The 14,243-nt window shown below is 61.2% G+C and overlaps 1 protein-coding gene across 2 annotated transcripts in view; it reads right to left on the reverse strand.

The window, feature by feature from the left end:
* Positions 1 to 2,744: 2,744 nt before the first annotated feature.
* Positions 2,745 to 14,243, reverse strand: part of KIRREL1 (kirre like nephrin family adhesion molecule 1) — a 99,643-nt gene continuing 88,144 nt past the window's right edge. The window contains exons 6-15 of one of the 2 annotated variants that reach the window (XM_060644593.3): positions 13,193 to 13,298; positions 12,921 to 13,069; positions 12,617 to 12,744; positions 11,881 to 12,007; positions 11,687 to 11,787; positions 10,374 to 10,572; positions 9,151 to 9,258; positions 8,877 to 9,016; positions 8,217 to 8,294; positions 2,745 to 8,107 (exon numbers count right to left, since the gene is read on the reverse strand). In XM_060644593.3, the coding sequence (XP_060500576.2) occupies positions 7,631 to 8,107; positions 8,217 to 8,294; positions 8,877 to 9,016; positions 9,151 to 9,258; positions 10,374 to 10,572; positions 11,687 to 11,787; positions 11,881 to 12,007; positions 12,617 to 12,744; positions 12,921 to 13,069; positions 13,193 to 13,298 (1,613 nt within the window). In that variant the 3' untranslated portion in view covers positions 2,745 to 7,630. Of the gene's footprint in view, positions 8,108 to 8,216; positions 8,295 to 8,876; positions 9,017 to 9,150; positions 9,259 to 10,373; positions 10,573 to 11,686; positions 11,788 to 11,880; positions 12,056 to 12,616; positions 12,745 to 12,920; positions 13,070 to 13,192; positions 13,299 to 14,243 lie in introns of both variants that reach the window. The other variant, XM_060644592.3, reaches the window with a different exon arrangement.

Genomic DNA, 14,243 nt, shown 5'->3' on the forward strand with positions numbered 1-14,243 from the left:
CACAGTGACTCCCCGAGGTGCGAGGGGGCAGGCAGTGAGGTCCCACATCCATCACGACGTGCCCTGCGATGGCACGGTGACGGGCAATTCCACAATCTCGTCATCTTAACAAAACAAAGGTTCCTCTCTCCCTCCAGCTACATTGGGTTGGCGGAGGGGCTCGGCTCTGAGTAGCCGCCGGGGGCCCCGGGCAGAGAGGGACCCACCAGCACCGACCGGGCCGTCTGGAATAAACGAGCTCCTGTTGGCCAGGAAGGTGGAGGGAAAGCCGGAGAGTCTCACACTAGCAATGAAGTGCTTCTGTCTGGAAGCCACAGGTCACTTGCTTTATCACGCACTGGCCCGCACAGGTCAGGGTGGCCTTGTCCAGCGGCCCGGGGTCTCGGAGAGACTCAACGTTAGTGTTGGCGGCATCCATCCGCACGGCCGGCTGACGCGACAGCCCGTGCTGGGGGCGGCCATGCTGTCCTGGGTGAGGTCCCCTCGGGGTTCACAGGGCTGCTCATGTTCCTTTCTTGCTCCCCATGCTCTGTTGGGTGAGGATAGTGAAATCAATGATACATGATCTCGGGCTTCAAGTGCCCTGATTAAAAAAAAAATTTTTTTTTGATGTTTATTTATTTTTGAGACAGAGACAGACAGAGCATGAGCAGGGAAGGGGCAGAGAGAGAAGGAGACACAGAATCCGAAGCAGGCTCCGGGATCCCAGCTGTCAGCACAGAGCCCGACGCGGGGCTCAAACCCACGAGCTGCGAGATCATGACCTGAGCCGAAGTCGGACGCTCAACCGACTGAGCCACCCAGGGGCCCCCAAGTGCCCTTACTTTAAGAGGAAGGTGCCGATGTGTCCCACATGTAACCTTGCCGTCAGAGCACACGGGTGCAAATGAGACCAGCCAGCTAGAGCTCCCAGGCCTGGGACTTCCCAGGAGGGAGAGAAGGTGGATAAGTAATGAGTCAGGCAAGGCTTCCTGGAGGAGGGGGCCTTTGAGCTGGGCCCTAAAGATGAGTAAAACCTGGAAATGAGGAGGCAAGGACGTGTACCAACTGGGCCGAGACCTGGGACCTGAGCCCAGAGGCAGGGTGTGCAGAGCGTGGCCCCAGGACAGCCCTCCAGCTACCAGGACGTGAGAGGGAGGGAGGGAGGAAGTGCTGAACAGGTGCATCCTCTGGGGAGATGGTCTTGATGGAGACCAGTGGGGACCCTGAACTTGGCGAGAGGGAGGGCAGAGCCTCAGGCCAGAGGCAGAAGACCTCACAAGGAGGGAGTGGCTTTTAAAGCCGCAGAGCTTGGTGATTATGACTTGTCCTCAGGCTGGGGATGACTTAAGGGAGGGCTGGGCCCCCGTCACCACCGGAAGAGGCCTGGCCTGTCTTGTGCCCGGAGCAGAGTGATGCCTTCTATAGCTCACAGGCTGGTGCCCAACGGCCCGCCAGCCCCGAGCTGGGCTCTGGGGATGCGGAGAGGAAGACAGTGCACCCCACGCCGACCCACAGCACGGCAAGCGGCCACCGAACGCTCCTGGGCCTAAGGGAATTCACCTGGGTCTCCCTGTCTGCACACACGTGCCTCTTCGCCTCTGTTTTTCTTCTCAGTCTATGCTGTTGGCTTCTGGACCCCAACTATCACGCCATGTTTTACCTGCACCAGTTCAACCTACCCGGCTGCCACCTCCGCGTCCCCCTGCCCCTGGGCCTCTTGGTCCCGCCCAGGTGGGACCCGCCTCAGGCTACCTGCAGGCTACTGGTCCTGGGCACAGCTTCTCCCTCAGCGGGGCTCTGGGCCGTGACCTCCAACCTCCCCATGCCTCCCTCCATCCCCGACTGTGTCCTGTGTCCCTTGTGCCACAGAATGGCTGCTGTGGACCAGCTTTAGTTTGCTTGGCTGGCACATGGATGATGCAAACAATAAACCCTTGTGTTTCTCTGGTGATTTATAGCTTTCAGAAAGCATTATCTGGGGGCGCCTGGGTGGCTCGGTCAGTTACGCATCAGACTCTTGGTTTCGGCTCAGGTCATGATCTCACGGTTCGTGAGTTCAAGCCCCGTACCGGGCTCCGTGCGGGCAGCGTGGAGCCTGCTTGGGACCCTCTCTCTCCCTCTCTCTCTGTGCCTTCCCCTACTCTCTCGCTCTCAAAATAAATAAACTTAAAAAAAACCCCACATTATCTGAAAGCGACCTTTTTCTCCCTGTGATCTTCAAAGGCTCCAGGGAAGCGTGCAGAGTGAAACCCTCACGAAGGCCACTAGACAGCAGTATTGTGAATTTCCCAGTGGGATGGCCGCGTGTGGGCCTCCAGGCACCTGCTCACTCCTCCTCACTCCCAGCCAGAGGCCGCAGGCCTGGTAACTTCGCTCTTTACCCAAAGCTCTGCATCTTCGTAAAAGGAGGACCAACCCGGCTCCTACCCCCTGCCAGTTCCTTCGGGATCTGGACCCCAGGTCCAGTCACCCCCTTTCCTGCCCCGCGATCGGACTTAGCACCAGACTTTCAGGTGCGGTGTTCCCACGGCCCGGCCCCCCAGCTGTCTGCACGCCCCCTGCAAACTGCCCGCCTTACCAGGTCTCAGGGTCCCGCTACAGCCACAAACATAAATGACGGCCCGGAGATGACACAAATGCCTCGGCTCCGCGGTCTCAACCCAAAGTCTCTCACCTTTTCCCCGAATCTGACCATTTCACCCCAAATCTGGCAAGCTCTTAGGTAGCTAAAGCTGCTCGTGATTGAGTAACACAAAACACGGTACTTTTTAAAACATTTATATTTATATATATAAAAAAATTAAATATATATAATATATAGTGTGTTTGAGACTAAAAATATAGTACATAATATTTAAAAAAAAGGAAAATGAAAACAGGCAGAATAGGAAAAGGCGTGAGGACACACAGACACATTGCTAAAATCCTACGATGGTCTGTCCTAACAAAAATAATATTTTTTTTTTCCTCTTGTCTTGTCATCATGGATCCATTTATTATCGGGGTCTGGGAGCAGAAAACTCAACTGGAGCCAGAAACGCAGGCTGGGACCCCAAGGGTGGACAGGGTGGACAACCCGACCACCGGGGCCCCAGGCGCCTCTGGGCCAACACGGGAACAGCCAGGCCTCCGGGGTCACGGCTGCTACAAGGTGGTGTCGAGCATGACCGAAACGGCAGCTTGGCTGCTCTCTCCCCAGGGAGGGGTATTCTGGGGGGGGGGGGGGGGCGCAGCATCTGATCTCCAGAAGCACGTAGGCGGCCCCATGGCCCACCGACCCTCGAAAAGGCCAGTGGTCACGGCCAGCGAAAAGCCAGGAACAGGGGCAGGAGGCTGGCGGGAATGTGATAGTTCTATGCAAATGGACTTGCTATTATTATTCATTATTATTATTTTCACCGTTATTATTTCTAAGGGCAGGCTTGTACCAGAACCGCCCATATGGCCTGTGACTTCTGCGCAGCAATGATTTCTCCAGGGACAGGGCCTGGAGCTCCCTCACAGTGATGCAAGAAAACGGGAACCTGCCCTCCCCCACCCCCCACTCTCTGGACCCTCCCAGGGGGCCACACACATCTCCACCCTTGCCACGAGCCCGAGGCGGGAGAGCAGGCCAACGAGGCTGGCCTCCGGGAGAGGACAGAGACTATGGGGGATGGCGGGAGGTAGGGGAAGGCAGGGACAAGGAAGTGGGGTATTTAAATGCTAGTTTTATAGCCTCTTCACAAAAATAAATGTCTTTCCAGTTGTGCCCCTTGGTCTGTGCGCATCAGTATCCCACGGCCATCTCCCTGCTGGTCATGCTGAGTCAGGAGCTACACGGTCGCCTTTCAGGGGCCTCCCTCACGAGGGCCTGTAGGGGCCCAGGGCGGTGACCCTCTCAGGACAGACCTGAGCTAACGTGGCAGAGAAGCCAGGGTTTCCGGGACTGGGGCGGCCGAGGAGTGCAGTGTCCACGGACAGAAGCGTCCACACAGCAAGGAGCGAGGCAGTGACTGAGCCAGTTCAGTCCCGCTGGGGGCTGGGCTTTGATGTGGTTTTCTTACCACCCAGCCGACCACTGGATTTCTCGCTAAGGAGCCCAGGACCTGTGGCTCCTGAAGGAGCGTGGGGGCAAGAGGGGCTCCAGGACAGGGGTCAAGCCCTCTTCCATCCCAGGGCTGGCGTTCCGGGGAACACCACTCTGTCCCCTGTGGCTCTCCTTCCTGACCTCCCGAGGACTCTGGGGCTGGGCTTAGAGGGATCCGGGATTTGGGGTGCAGGCTGGGCCCCCCCCCATGAGGAAAGAGACCGCGGCTCAGCCAGAATCACAAGAACCTCTTCGAGCTCCAGAGTTTACGTTAAAGCTGCTCTACCTGCTTCTGTTGGCTGACCTCCTACCCGCCGCTTCACAGACGGGCTGGCCAAGCTCACGCCTCGCCCTGCGGCTCAAGATACCTGGGCCCAGAGGCTTCACCCCGCTCAGTGAGAACGAGGCAGCATCCCTGGCTCCCGAGGACGGGGTCGGGGGTGGCTGCTCTCACTCTCCCCGAGTCAAAGCTGCCTGGAACCAGGGCACCAAGGAAAGAAAGTCCCCATGCCCTGCCCTAGACAGGCAGGTGGCTTTGCCAAACCGGCAGCATTCCGAGTGGGTCCCCAACCATGAGTGGCCGTTCCCAACGGTCAGAGGATACTCCCCACACCAATGTCACCGAGGCTTAGGGTACGCTTTGCTGCCATTTGAGATCCAGGGGACCCTGATGGAAACTCATTCACGACACTTCCAACAAGAGGCTCACAGTACAAGCTTTTTTTCAAGAGAGAATCTTCTACTCCCCATCCCTCCCCGGCTCACTTACTTTTTCCAGCTCCTTACAAGGGGTGGCTGGGCCCTTCACCTCACCAAACGAATACAGCAAGAAGAGAATAATTCTAGGGTTGTGCAATCCGCCACCCTACTTTTAAGGCCAGAAAATCGGGGGCAATAGATGTAAAGAGGTTAGGCCAAGGTCACTCAGTCAATGGCAGCTTCAGAACAGGGTCCCAGGTGTCCTGACCCCTAGTGCCGTGCTCTCCCACCAAAACGAGAATGTGAAAGGGGATCAGGATCGCCAAGGTGACCACGTCAAGTACTCAGGCACCCTGCTGGAGGGCCCCCCCGCCTCAGACAGCAAAGCTCTATGTTCGAGGAAGGGCACCTTCAGCTCCCCAGAAAAGCAATCCCCTTAAGCCCAACAGGCAGGTCCAAATTCAGATTGTGATCAGACCAGCGTGCAAGTTGCAGAGGCGGAGAGGGCCTGGGTTGCTGGTGTCTGTCTGTGCCTTGCACTGTGCAAACTCAACACCCGGGAGGCCCTGGTTCATGTGTTAAAGAACAGAGAACGGTGAGTGGCTCTGTTAACAAGCTTCTGAAAACTAACGGTCCCTGTAGCGTCAGCTGAGCTAGCTAGTGACCTTGGGCCCCTCCTCTCCATCATTTCAACAGAATGGGCCCAGCACTAAAACCAAAAAGGAGGAAACAGAATGTGGCCAAACCCCAAACACAATGGAGCATTTCTTGGAACATCCCTAAAGTTTAAAAAGCCATTGCCATCTTTAGACTTTGTTTGCATCATGAATGGCTTGTGTTTCTGCAAAGAGAATCAAAATACACGCGAAATCATCTGCACAGGAACCTGTATCCTTAACAGATCTTCTCGCGTGGCTCACGTAGGACTCTGTGGGGAGGTGTCAGACCCCACGGGGAGGGGACAGAATACAGCTGGAGCCTGGACAAGGCCCCCAGCCGGCCAAGAGCCACCCAGGATTTGCCCCTGCTGCAGCCGAGGGGGACACGGAAGCAGCCTGCTACGCAGGAACTGAGCCACTTTCTTCCTGGGCATTAGCTGGTCCTCACCAGCAGGGACGGTGAGGAATGTCACCCCACAGACCCATCCGCAAAGGTGGCGATGGCCCGTGGCTGATGAGCATGTAACTCATTAAAACAAACATGACTAATGAGCGGTGACCGCGAGAAAGGGCAAAGCGCGTTCTGGGGATCGCCCCAGAGGCCCCGCCCGTCGGGAGAAGGGGAGGCCGGGGGCGGGGGCACAGTTCTCTTTGGTCAGAAGGTGGTGGCTGTGAATGGCCATGTGGAATGTGTGTGTGGGAACAGCATGGGCATGACAGCCTGCAGTGCCCTCCCTGTGCTACCTTACTGGGTCAGCCCTTCCTTCCTCTCCAGGTCCCTCACCCGCCGCCCCCCTCCCCACGTTCTGCAACACCTGACGGTGTCTCTGGGGCTCGCAGTACCTGTCCCCTGTGGCCACCCACACAGGGTTGGTCAACCAAAGCTGGACACTCAAGGCACTGAAAGTGGAAGAAGGAATCTGATTGGTCCAAGGGAAAAAAAAAAAAAAAGACACTTAACAAGCCAAAACCTGTCGACAGTTCGGTGCCCCCAGAAAGTGGCCTCTCTGACCAGCTAGCTGGTGGGCAGGACAGCGAGTCTGAGAGCCAGGCCCCCTCCCTAAACCTGTCAGAGCCCGCTGGCGACAGGTCTTACCACCTGAATGTTTAAAAATGGATTCAAAGTGCTTGGAAATCGAGAGTGATGGACGGTGTTAGGAATCTGGTGAGCAGGTGCCCCCTTTCCTTCCCATTGGGACTTGGGGTGGGGGAATCCCTACAGCTTTTATTTTTTCCTCCCCACATGAGGTTTTTATTGTTTCTGTCGTCGTCGTTGCCGTCTTTGAAAAACAGCCTATAGCATCCCACCCTCATGGCACCAGGCTCAAGAGTTCAAGCCAGGACGCAGGGCCCGCTGGGGAGGGAAGGGGCCCCTCTGGAGGGGACTCTGGAAACTGCTCTGTAGCACACAGCCTTCTTGCTGGTCAAACAGGACACGGGTCCCCACCTTTCTTGTCTCCACCACGACCCTGACCTCTCTGGCTGGCCCTGCACGGAGGGGCAAGGAGGAGGGCGCTACTGGAGAAACGTGGGTCCTGCGAAGGCTGACACACAGGTGTCCACGGGGAGCAGCCGGAAGGCTGGCACTTGCGTTCGGCTCAGCCGAATGAGGGCTGGGTCTGAACTCGGCACCAGGGCTGTGGTGTGCACAGCCGCAAGAAACCCACCAAAGCCTTCCGCAGTCCCCCGGAAGGAGGGACGCTGCCAGGACACGAGTGCAGAGAGCAGAGGGGCCGGCCAGGCTGTCCCGTTCCCACCCGTCTGGGCCAGAGCCACCCCACCCCACCCCACGCCGCGTGTCCCCTCGGCCCGGGCCTGCTCATCCTCACACGGCCCTGTCCACTCAGGGGGGGGCCGAGAGAGGGGGGGTGGGGTGGGGACAGAATGGGAATGCTAAAAAGTGCCCCCCTCGGCTCTCCACAACCTTCGCTTCCCTGGCCCACCCCGTGCCGGGGTCAGGCGAGAGCGCAGGTCAGAAGACACACGTCCTCCCGAAGAAGAGGGAAGGGCAGGCCCAGGAGGCTGGGGCATGCGCAGAGCACCATCCTCGGGAGGGGGTGTTTCCGGGAGACCTGCTCCCCACCTGCCCCGGGCGGCGGCAGGCCGGTCCGGGCCCCGCAGCCCCCGCGGCGCCGCGCAACGCCCCTGAATATCAGGGAACGGCCGGGAGAGCCTCGTCCTCTGCCCCGCAGAGGCGCCCCCGCTCGGTGGCGCTCCGGGCCTACACGTGAGTCTGCATGCGCTGCTGGAACCGCTGGCCGTAGTCCGCGTGCTGGGACGTGTAGGAGAAGCGCGTGGCCGTGGCGTACTTGCCGATGGGGTCGTAAGGCTCGTACGCGGTCCGCTCCAGGCCCGACGGCGGCGCCTGCGGGTAGCCCAGTCGGTAGGTGGGGTAGCCGGCCGCCGCGGGGAAGGGGTGGGGGTTGAACTTGTCGTAGTTCTCGAAGGACAGCGGGCCGGCCGAGTCGGCGCCGGCGGGGGCGGCGGGCCCGGGGGCCGCGGGCTCGGGGCCGAAGTCGGACGCGGGGGCGCGGCCGTAGGAGCTGAGCTGCGCGTAGCCGCTCGAGTGTGAGAGGCGCGAGGCCGGGCGCCCGTCGAAGCGCGCGGGCCCGGGGGCGCGGTAGTCGGCGTAGAGCACGGCCCGCGACGCCGGCCGGTCCTCGTGGGCGCGCACGTTGTAGTAGCCGTTGGTGGGGTCCTGGGGGCGAGGGGCGGGGTGGAGGCGCGGCCCTGGCGCACCTGCTGGGTCCCGCGGGGAGCCCGCGCCCCTCCTCCCACGCCTGCCCGTGCCTGCCCCGCGCGCGCACCTTCATCTCGTACTCCTCCCGCGTGTCCATGGTGTCGCAGCGCAGGTCCTGCTTCAGGTCCACGTCGTCCTTGAAGGACTGCGGAGCGGCAGGGGTGGGCGTCAGCGCCGAGCCGGCGTCGCCCCCCTGCGGGGCCCGCCCCAGGCCCAGGCCCCCCCCCCCCCCCTCCCCCGGTGGCTGGCAGGGTCTGGGGTCAGAAGGCCAGGAGAGGGCGCGGGGCCCTGGTCCTTGTCGCTGACGCACAGTGACCTTGGGAGTGTGGCGGCCCCTCTCAGGACTGTCTCTTCATCTGAGCAGGGGGGCGAGTTGGACCGGAAAACTTCTAGGGGGTTCCAGCCCTGTGCGGGAAGGGTGCGGCGAAGCGCGCACCCACGGAGGGCCGCCTCCGCCTGTGCTGCGCTGGAGGGAGACCCGCTGGGCAGAGCACGTGCGCGCGCAGGTTCGTGGGTACACGCATGAGCCTTTGTGCGCCTGTGTGTGCAGTTGTGAGCGTGTGTGCGCCTGTGTACTCGCGCGAGTGTGTGTGTGTGTGTGGGTGGCAGGACCAAGGCAGGCTGACAAAGGGGGGACAGAGGGGAGGTGGTTAGTAGAGCTGGGGGCGGGGATGGAGGTCCCGAGAACGTGAACAGGGGAGTGGGCCAGGAGGAGCAGGACCCTCACCGAATAGATGGCCTTCATGACCCGAGTCGCAGTGGACACGCTGGCGGTATCGTCCTCCCGGTCGGAATGCATCGTGAGTGGCTCGCGGTTCACCGTCTCCACCTTGATGTCCAGCTTCCTCAGGGTCACGTCCTTGCGACCTGGGGACAGGGAGGGGCGGCCCTGGACACGTGCTGCCAGCCCCCGCAGGCCAACCCGCTGGCCGCGCCTCGGGTCTGCCTGCGCCGGAGGCGGGGAGGCGGGGAGCTCTGGGCGGTGGGAGGCCCCTACTCACTGCCTTTGCGGCGGCGATAAAGGAAGAACGCCAAGGCGATGAAGGAGAAGGTCAGCAGGATGCCCGCTCCGATGGTGGCCCCGGCGATGATGCCCACGGGCAGCACCTCTTCGGAGGGAAAGACAGGCGAGGGTGAGGCTGGCAGCTCGCGGGGCCCTAAGGCCAGGCACCACGAACTCCGCCCGCATCCAGGGACGGGACGGCACACTGTCTGCTTCAAGCCCGGGAGTTTGAGAGGAAGGTCTGCGTTGTGTCCGGGTTCAGGCCCGAGCTCCGGCTTGGTGAGTTGGGGGCATAGCCATGTGTCATCCCCGCAGTGTGGCACAACGTGACCCTGGCCCTGGCGGTCGGTCCGTCCCTCCCCTGCAGCCCGTGCGCCTGTGAGGTTTGGCCTCTGCTTCCTGGGCCGGGCTGCTCTTGAGGCCAGCTGTCTCCTGATCTGTCACCGCCTTCCCCCCGACACCATTGTCAGGGTGGCATGGGCACCTACCCTCCCAGGGCTCCCACGGTTCTCCTTGGCTCCCCCGCTCCCCAGAGCTGAGGATCTGGGGAGCCCCCCTCGGGCTTTCTCTCCCTGCCTGGGGGTCCTGGATGGATCAGATCTGCAGGGAGCTCTTCCCCTCCTCGATGGGTGGGTCCCGCCTTCCTCCCGCTGCTCTGTTCTTCCCCACTGACCCCTGGCCAGGACCCTCAGCTGAGACACACCTGATGGGAGGCCCAGCTTTTCCTCCTCAGATTTCAGAGCTTCCGGAAAAGTCAAAGGCAGTGCCTCCTTTGACATGCAAAGTGTCTTAAGGGCGGAAGGATTCTCGAAGAGGTGGGGAACCACACCCTACTACTGGGCACCTCCTACGTGCCCAGTGTTTTATACACACGTGTCATTTAATCCTAAGGACGACCCAGTGAGGCCGGTGGTATTATGCCCTTTCACAAAGCATTTGATTGCCCTCCCGAAAAATCATTCTACTCTGAGCACTGCTCCATGGAACCAAAAGCTCCGGGAGGGCAGGGCCTGTGTCTTGTCACAGGCATCCCTGTAGCCCTTAGCACAGGGTTGGGCGCAGCGTGGATGCTCAGTGAATGTTTACAAAAGGGAGTGGCTGTCCCCCGCCGAGCGGAGGGCGGGCCCGGGAGAGCTGTCTCCCCACGAGACCCACTGGGGGAGAGGAGACGGAGCCCCCCCCCCCGCGGCCCCGGCTGCCCTGCGCCCCGGCCACGGTCACCTCGCTCCTCCAGCTGGATGATGGCCGTGCCCGGCCCGAAGCTGTTCCAGGCCGTGCAGTTGTAGTGTGTCTGAAAGTCGGCCTCCATGACGTTGTTGATGGTGAGTGTGGACAGCACCCCGCTGCCCGAGTTGGTCCTCTCCACCGTGTAGCGCTCCAGCGTCCCCACCTCCAGGAAGTTCTCCTTCCACGCCCAGGCCTGGGGTGGGGAGGGCAGGCGGTGAGAAGGAAGGGGCAGGCGGCAGAAACACCCAACCCGGGCTCCAGGCACCCTCGCCCCACGAGCCCTGTGCGTCCCTAGGCCCAGCCCAGCTCTCGCCCTGCAACAAACACGAGTTCACCCTGTTGCCTGGAACCTCGGCCTGGAACCTCCAGCCTAGGAGGAAAGTGGCTCTGGACATGATGGAGATGTATGCCGGGAACATTCAGACGTGCCCAGGGACGTTCTTTAAAGTGCAGATTCTTGGGGCTTAACTCCTAACTATGAATCTCCAAGGGAGAGATCCAGGAGTCTCTATCTTTATAACCATCCCAAGGACGCAGGTGAGGCTGGACTGATGAACTGCTCTTTTGCCCAGACCCTTATAATGGGGAGGATCCCTCGCCCAGGAGGGGGTATCCCCAGGCTCCTCCCTCCCTGACCTCCCAGCTCAGGGCACCCCCCCCCCCGCCCCGGGTCCCCTCCCTGAATGCAGCCTGAGGGAAGGGGAACCACTGAGCACTGGCTCCTTTCCAGGGATCAATCCTCCCAGCTCTGCGAGGAAAGCCCCCGGGAGCAGAGCCGCCGGCTGCCCAGGCGGCCGTGGTAATGAAGTGTCCCTGGGCAGCCCTGGAGTTAGCCAAATGGTCATTAAATGTGATGAGGGGTTTGACGGTTAATGGGCATGGAAGGAATTAATGGCTCATGGTGTGGGGAAGAGAAAGGAGGGTGGAGGGGAGCTGGGAGGAGGAGGCAGAAGCAGGGGGCGGAGGGGCAGGGGCCAGGCAGGGCAGGGAGGGGAAGAGGGAGCAGGGAAAAGATGGGAGACGCCCAGGAAAGGGAAGGGGACGACGGACAGAGAGCAGCCGGGGTGCCCCGACCTTTCACACCTGTTGCTACAGTCACCTCACAGCCACCCTATCAGGCGAGGACACCGCCCCCGTTTTGAGGACGAGGAACCCGAGGTTGGAAACGCTAAGCACGTGGCTCGGGATCACGCAACAAGTGAGAGAGGAGGTGGCATCCGAGGGGAGGACGGGGGGCAGAGGGACGGAGCTGCGTGGGGAGCTGGCAGCGAAGCAGGTGGCTGGCTGTCCGCGGACCCGGCACTCACAATGCGGTCGGGGGGTGGCGTACTCCCGATGAAACACTCCACTTTGCCACCATCACCCCTGACGGCATACTGCACCGCCTCGCTGGAGATAATGGGGGGCCCTGCGAGCAGGGAGACTCGGTCAGGGCCGGCCGAACACAGCGGCACCTGCCCGCCCAGGCCCAGCCCCAGCCCCAGCCCCGAGGGCCGCTCACCGTTCACGTAGAGGGGCACCTCCCTCTCGGCCACTCCGATCCGAGGCACGATGGCCCGGCAGGTGTAGGTGCCGGCATCGGCCTGGGTCACTGACTTCAACAGCAGCTGGTTGCTGTTACTCAGGACCTGGGCAGAAAGAGCAGCCTCGGGTGGGGAGCCGTGGGGCCTGGGCCCCTGGGTCCGGGTGGGGCCCCGCATTGGAGGCATTGGAAAGAAAGCGGGAAGGGCCACAAGTGAATTCCCAGAAGGGAAAAGGGTGCGTCCCCTGACTCTCAACAGGGCCTCGCGGGCTGTGGTGGTTTTACAGAGGACGCAGCCTCTCGGGTGGTCTGTTCTAGGGCTTCTCCCGCCAAACAAGGTAGGAGGTTTCACCCTGGAACCCCTGTTCTGCGATCCTGGCCCGAACTATCTAACGCAGGTGTCCGTACAGCCGCAGGACTCAACCTCCCCACCCTCCTGTGTAGGTCCGGCCACCAGATCTCCCCCCCAGCACAGGTCCGTGTGTCCCTCCCACAGCCACTGAACCGGCCAGCTGTTCTGCAGGGAGAAGTGGGTCTTGATCGCAAGCACTGGCCTCCTCCTCCTCCCCCAAATCCCAGGACCCTAGAAGCACTCTGGCTTCGACTCGAAAAGCACTGTTGCCCTTCCCTTGCCCCAACCCTGCTCTCCCGCCAGAGCCAGAGTCCTTCCCCCGCAGCCAACCCCAGCACTCAAGACAGGCAGCAGGCGTCTTACCATGTTTGAATCCTTTTTGGTCCAGGTGAGGGTGAGGGGCGGATTCCCCACCCAGACACAGGTGAGGGTCACATCAGAGCCAATATCTGTGGTCGTGGGCTTGGGGTCAACCACGATCCGGGGGGCAACTGCGTACAAGGGAACACTAGTGAGGGTCTCAGTCTCATCGGGGGTCAGCTCTAACCGATCCTGTCTCCCTTCTGCTGCCCTCCCACCTCCCCATGCCTGTCCCCGCTCCCCACCCCCACCCCCACCCGGACCCTTTAAAGGCCCTCGATCCAGCCCCGCCCTTGCGGCTGCTCACAGTGGACGTTTACTAAGGTGCTGACGTTGGTGCTTCCCACTTTATTGTGAACCTCACAGGACACAGGCTCCGTGAAGAAGGAGTAGTCGACGTTCGTCTGATAGCGACTCTCGTGTGCATCTTCAATCAAGAAGCCCCCCTTGGCCCACCTGGGGAGATGGCAGACGGCGGGGATCAGGGCCCGGTCCGCCACGTCCAGCGGCACTACCCCAACCCCCGGCACCCCCCCCCCACTCCAGGCCCAGGGTGCCCCCAGCCCCCACGCCTCGCACCTGTAGCCCAGGATCTCGGGGTTGGCTGTGGCCTGGCACGTGAAGACGACGCGCTCACCCTCCTGTACCGTCTGTGGCTCAATGGACAGGGTCACCGTGGGAGGGTCTGCAAAGCAGGGGATGGGGAGGGGCTTTTCTGTCCCTCAAGCTTCTTTCTCTCTCTACCACACACACCCAGCCTTCCCCACTGTGCGGAGACCTGGGGGTCGGAGGTCACGTCGCATCAGCTCCGATAAATAAGTCACCTCCCTCACCTTTACCCCGTGGAGCCTCCAGGGGGCCGGCCAGGGTGCGGGACCCAGACTGCCGCTGAAGGGACAATTAGGGGATGTAATGGTGCGTTGTGGCCACGAGGCGTCAGGGTGGCCCTGCGTGGCTCCCTGAAAGGGGTGGGGGAGGGGCGCCTCCAATCTCTGCCCAGCTCCCTCCCTCCTGTGGGCGGAGGGACCCCACGCTGAGCATCCCCTGAGTAGCAGCCTGCATTTGGGGATAATCTGACACTATCATTTAAGCACCCCCCCCAGCCCCAAGAGGCAGGAATGGGTCCAAAGTCCCTTCTCTGAATCCCATGGGTTGGGATGTGTTTCAGAATTTGGCATCCCCCACAGTCTGGAAAGGGACTGGCATGCACAGACCACGGACTATGTAGGATCCCGCAGGGTCTGGGCAACACCCCACAGTGACGTAGGGGATAGTAAACTATGAAGAGCCTCAGTTCATGTCTTGCCAGGAAATCACTTCTAATTTGGAATTTCAGAGAAGCGATTGGAGGTCCGTATTCTATTTTCTTCCAAGTATACAGAATTGGAAACTGAGGCTCGGAGAGATTAAAGCACAGCCCAAGTCACACGCTGGATGAGACCCAGGAGCGGCCTGGCTCGCAGCCGATGCCCCTCCCGACCCTCGGTGCCCACGGCCTCTGGGTGCTCCCGCCGGGGGATCCAGGGGGTGGTGACAGCAAGCATCTGCCCTGGGATCCCCAGAGGATTCCCGACGGGCACCCAAGGCCCCCTCCTCCCACCCCTCCCCCCAGCTCTGCTGTGGGACCCCC

The sequence above is a fragment of the Panthera onca genome, chromosome F1 (assembly GCF_046562875.1).
Source record: "Panthera onca isolate mPanOnc1 chromosome F1, mPanOnc1 haplotype 2, whole genome shotgun sequence".
In the NCBI taxonomy this organism is placed as follows: domain Eukaryota; kingdom Metazoa; phylum Chordata; class Mammalia; order Carnivora; family Felidae; genus Panthera; species Panthera onca.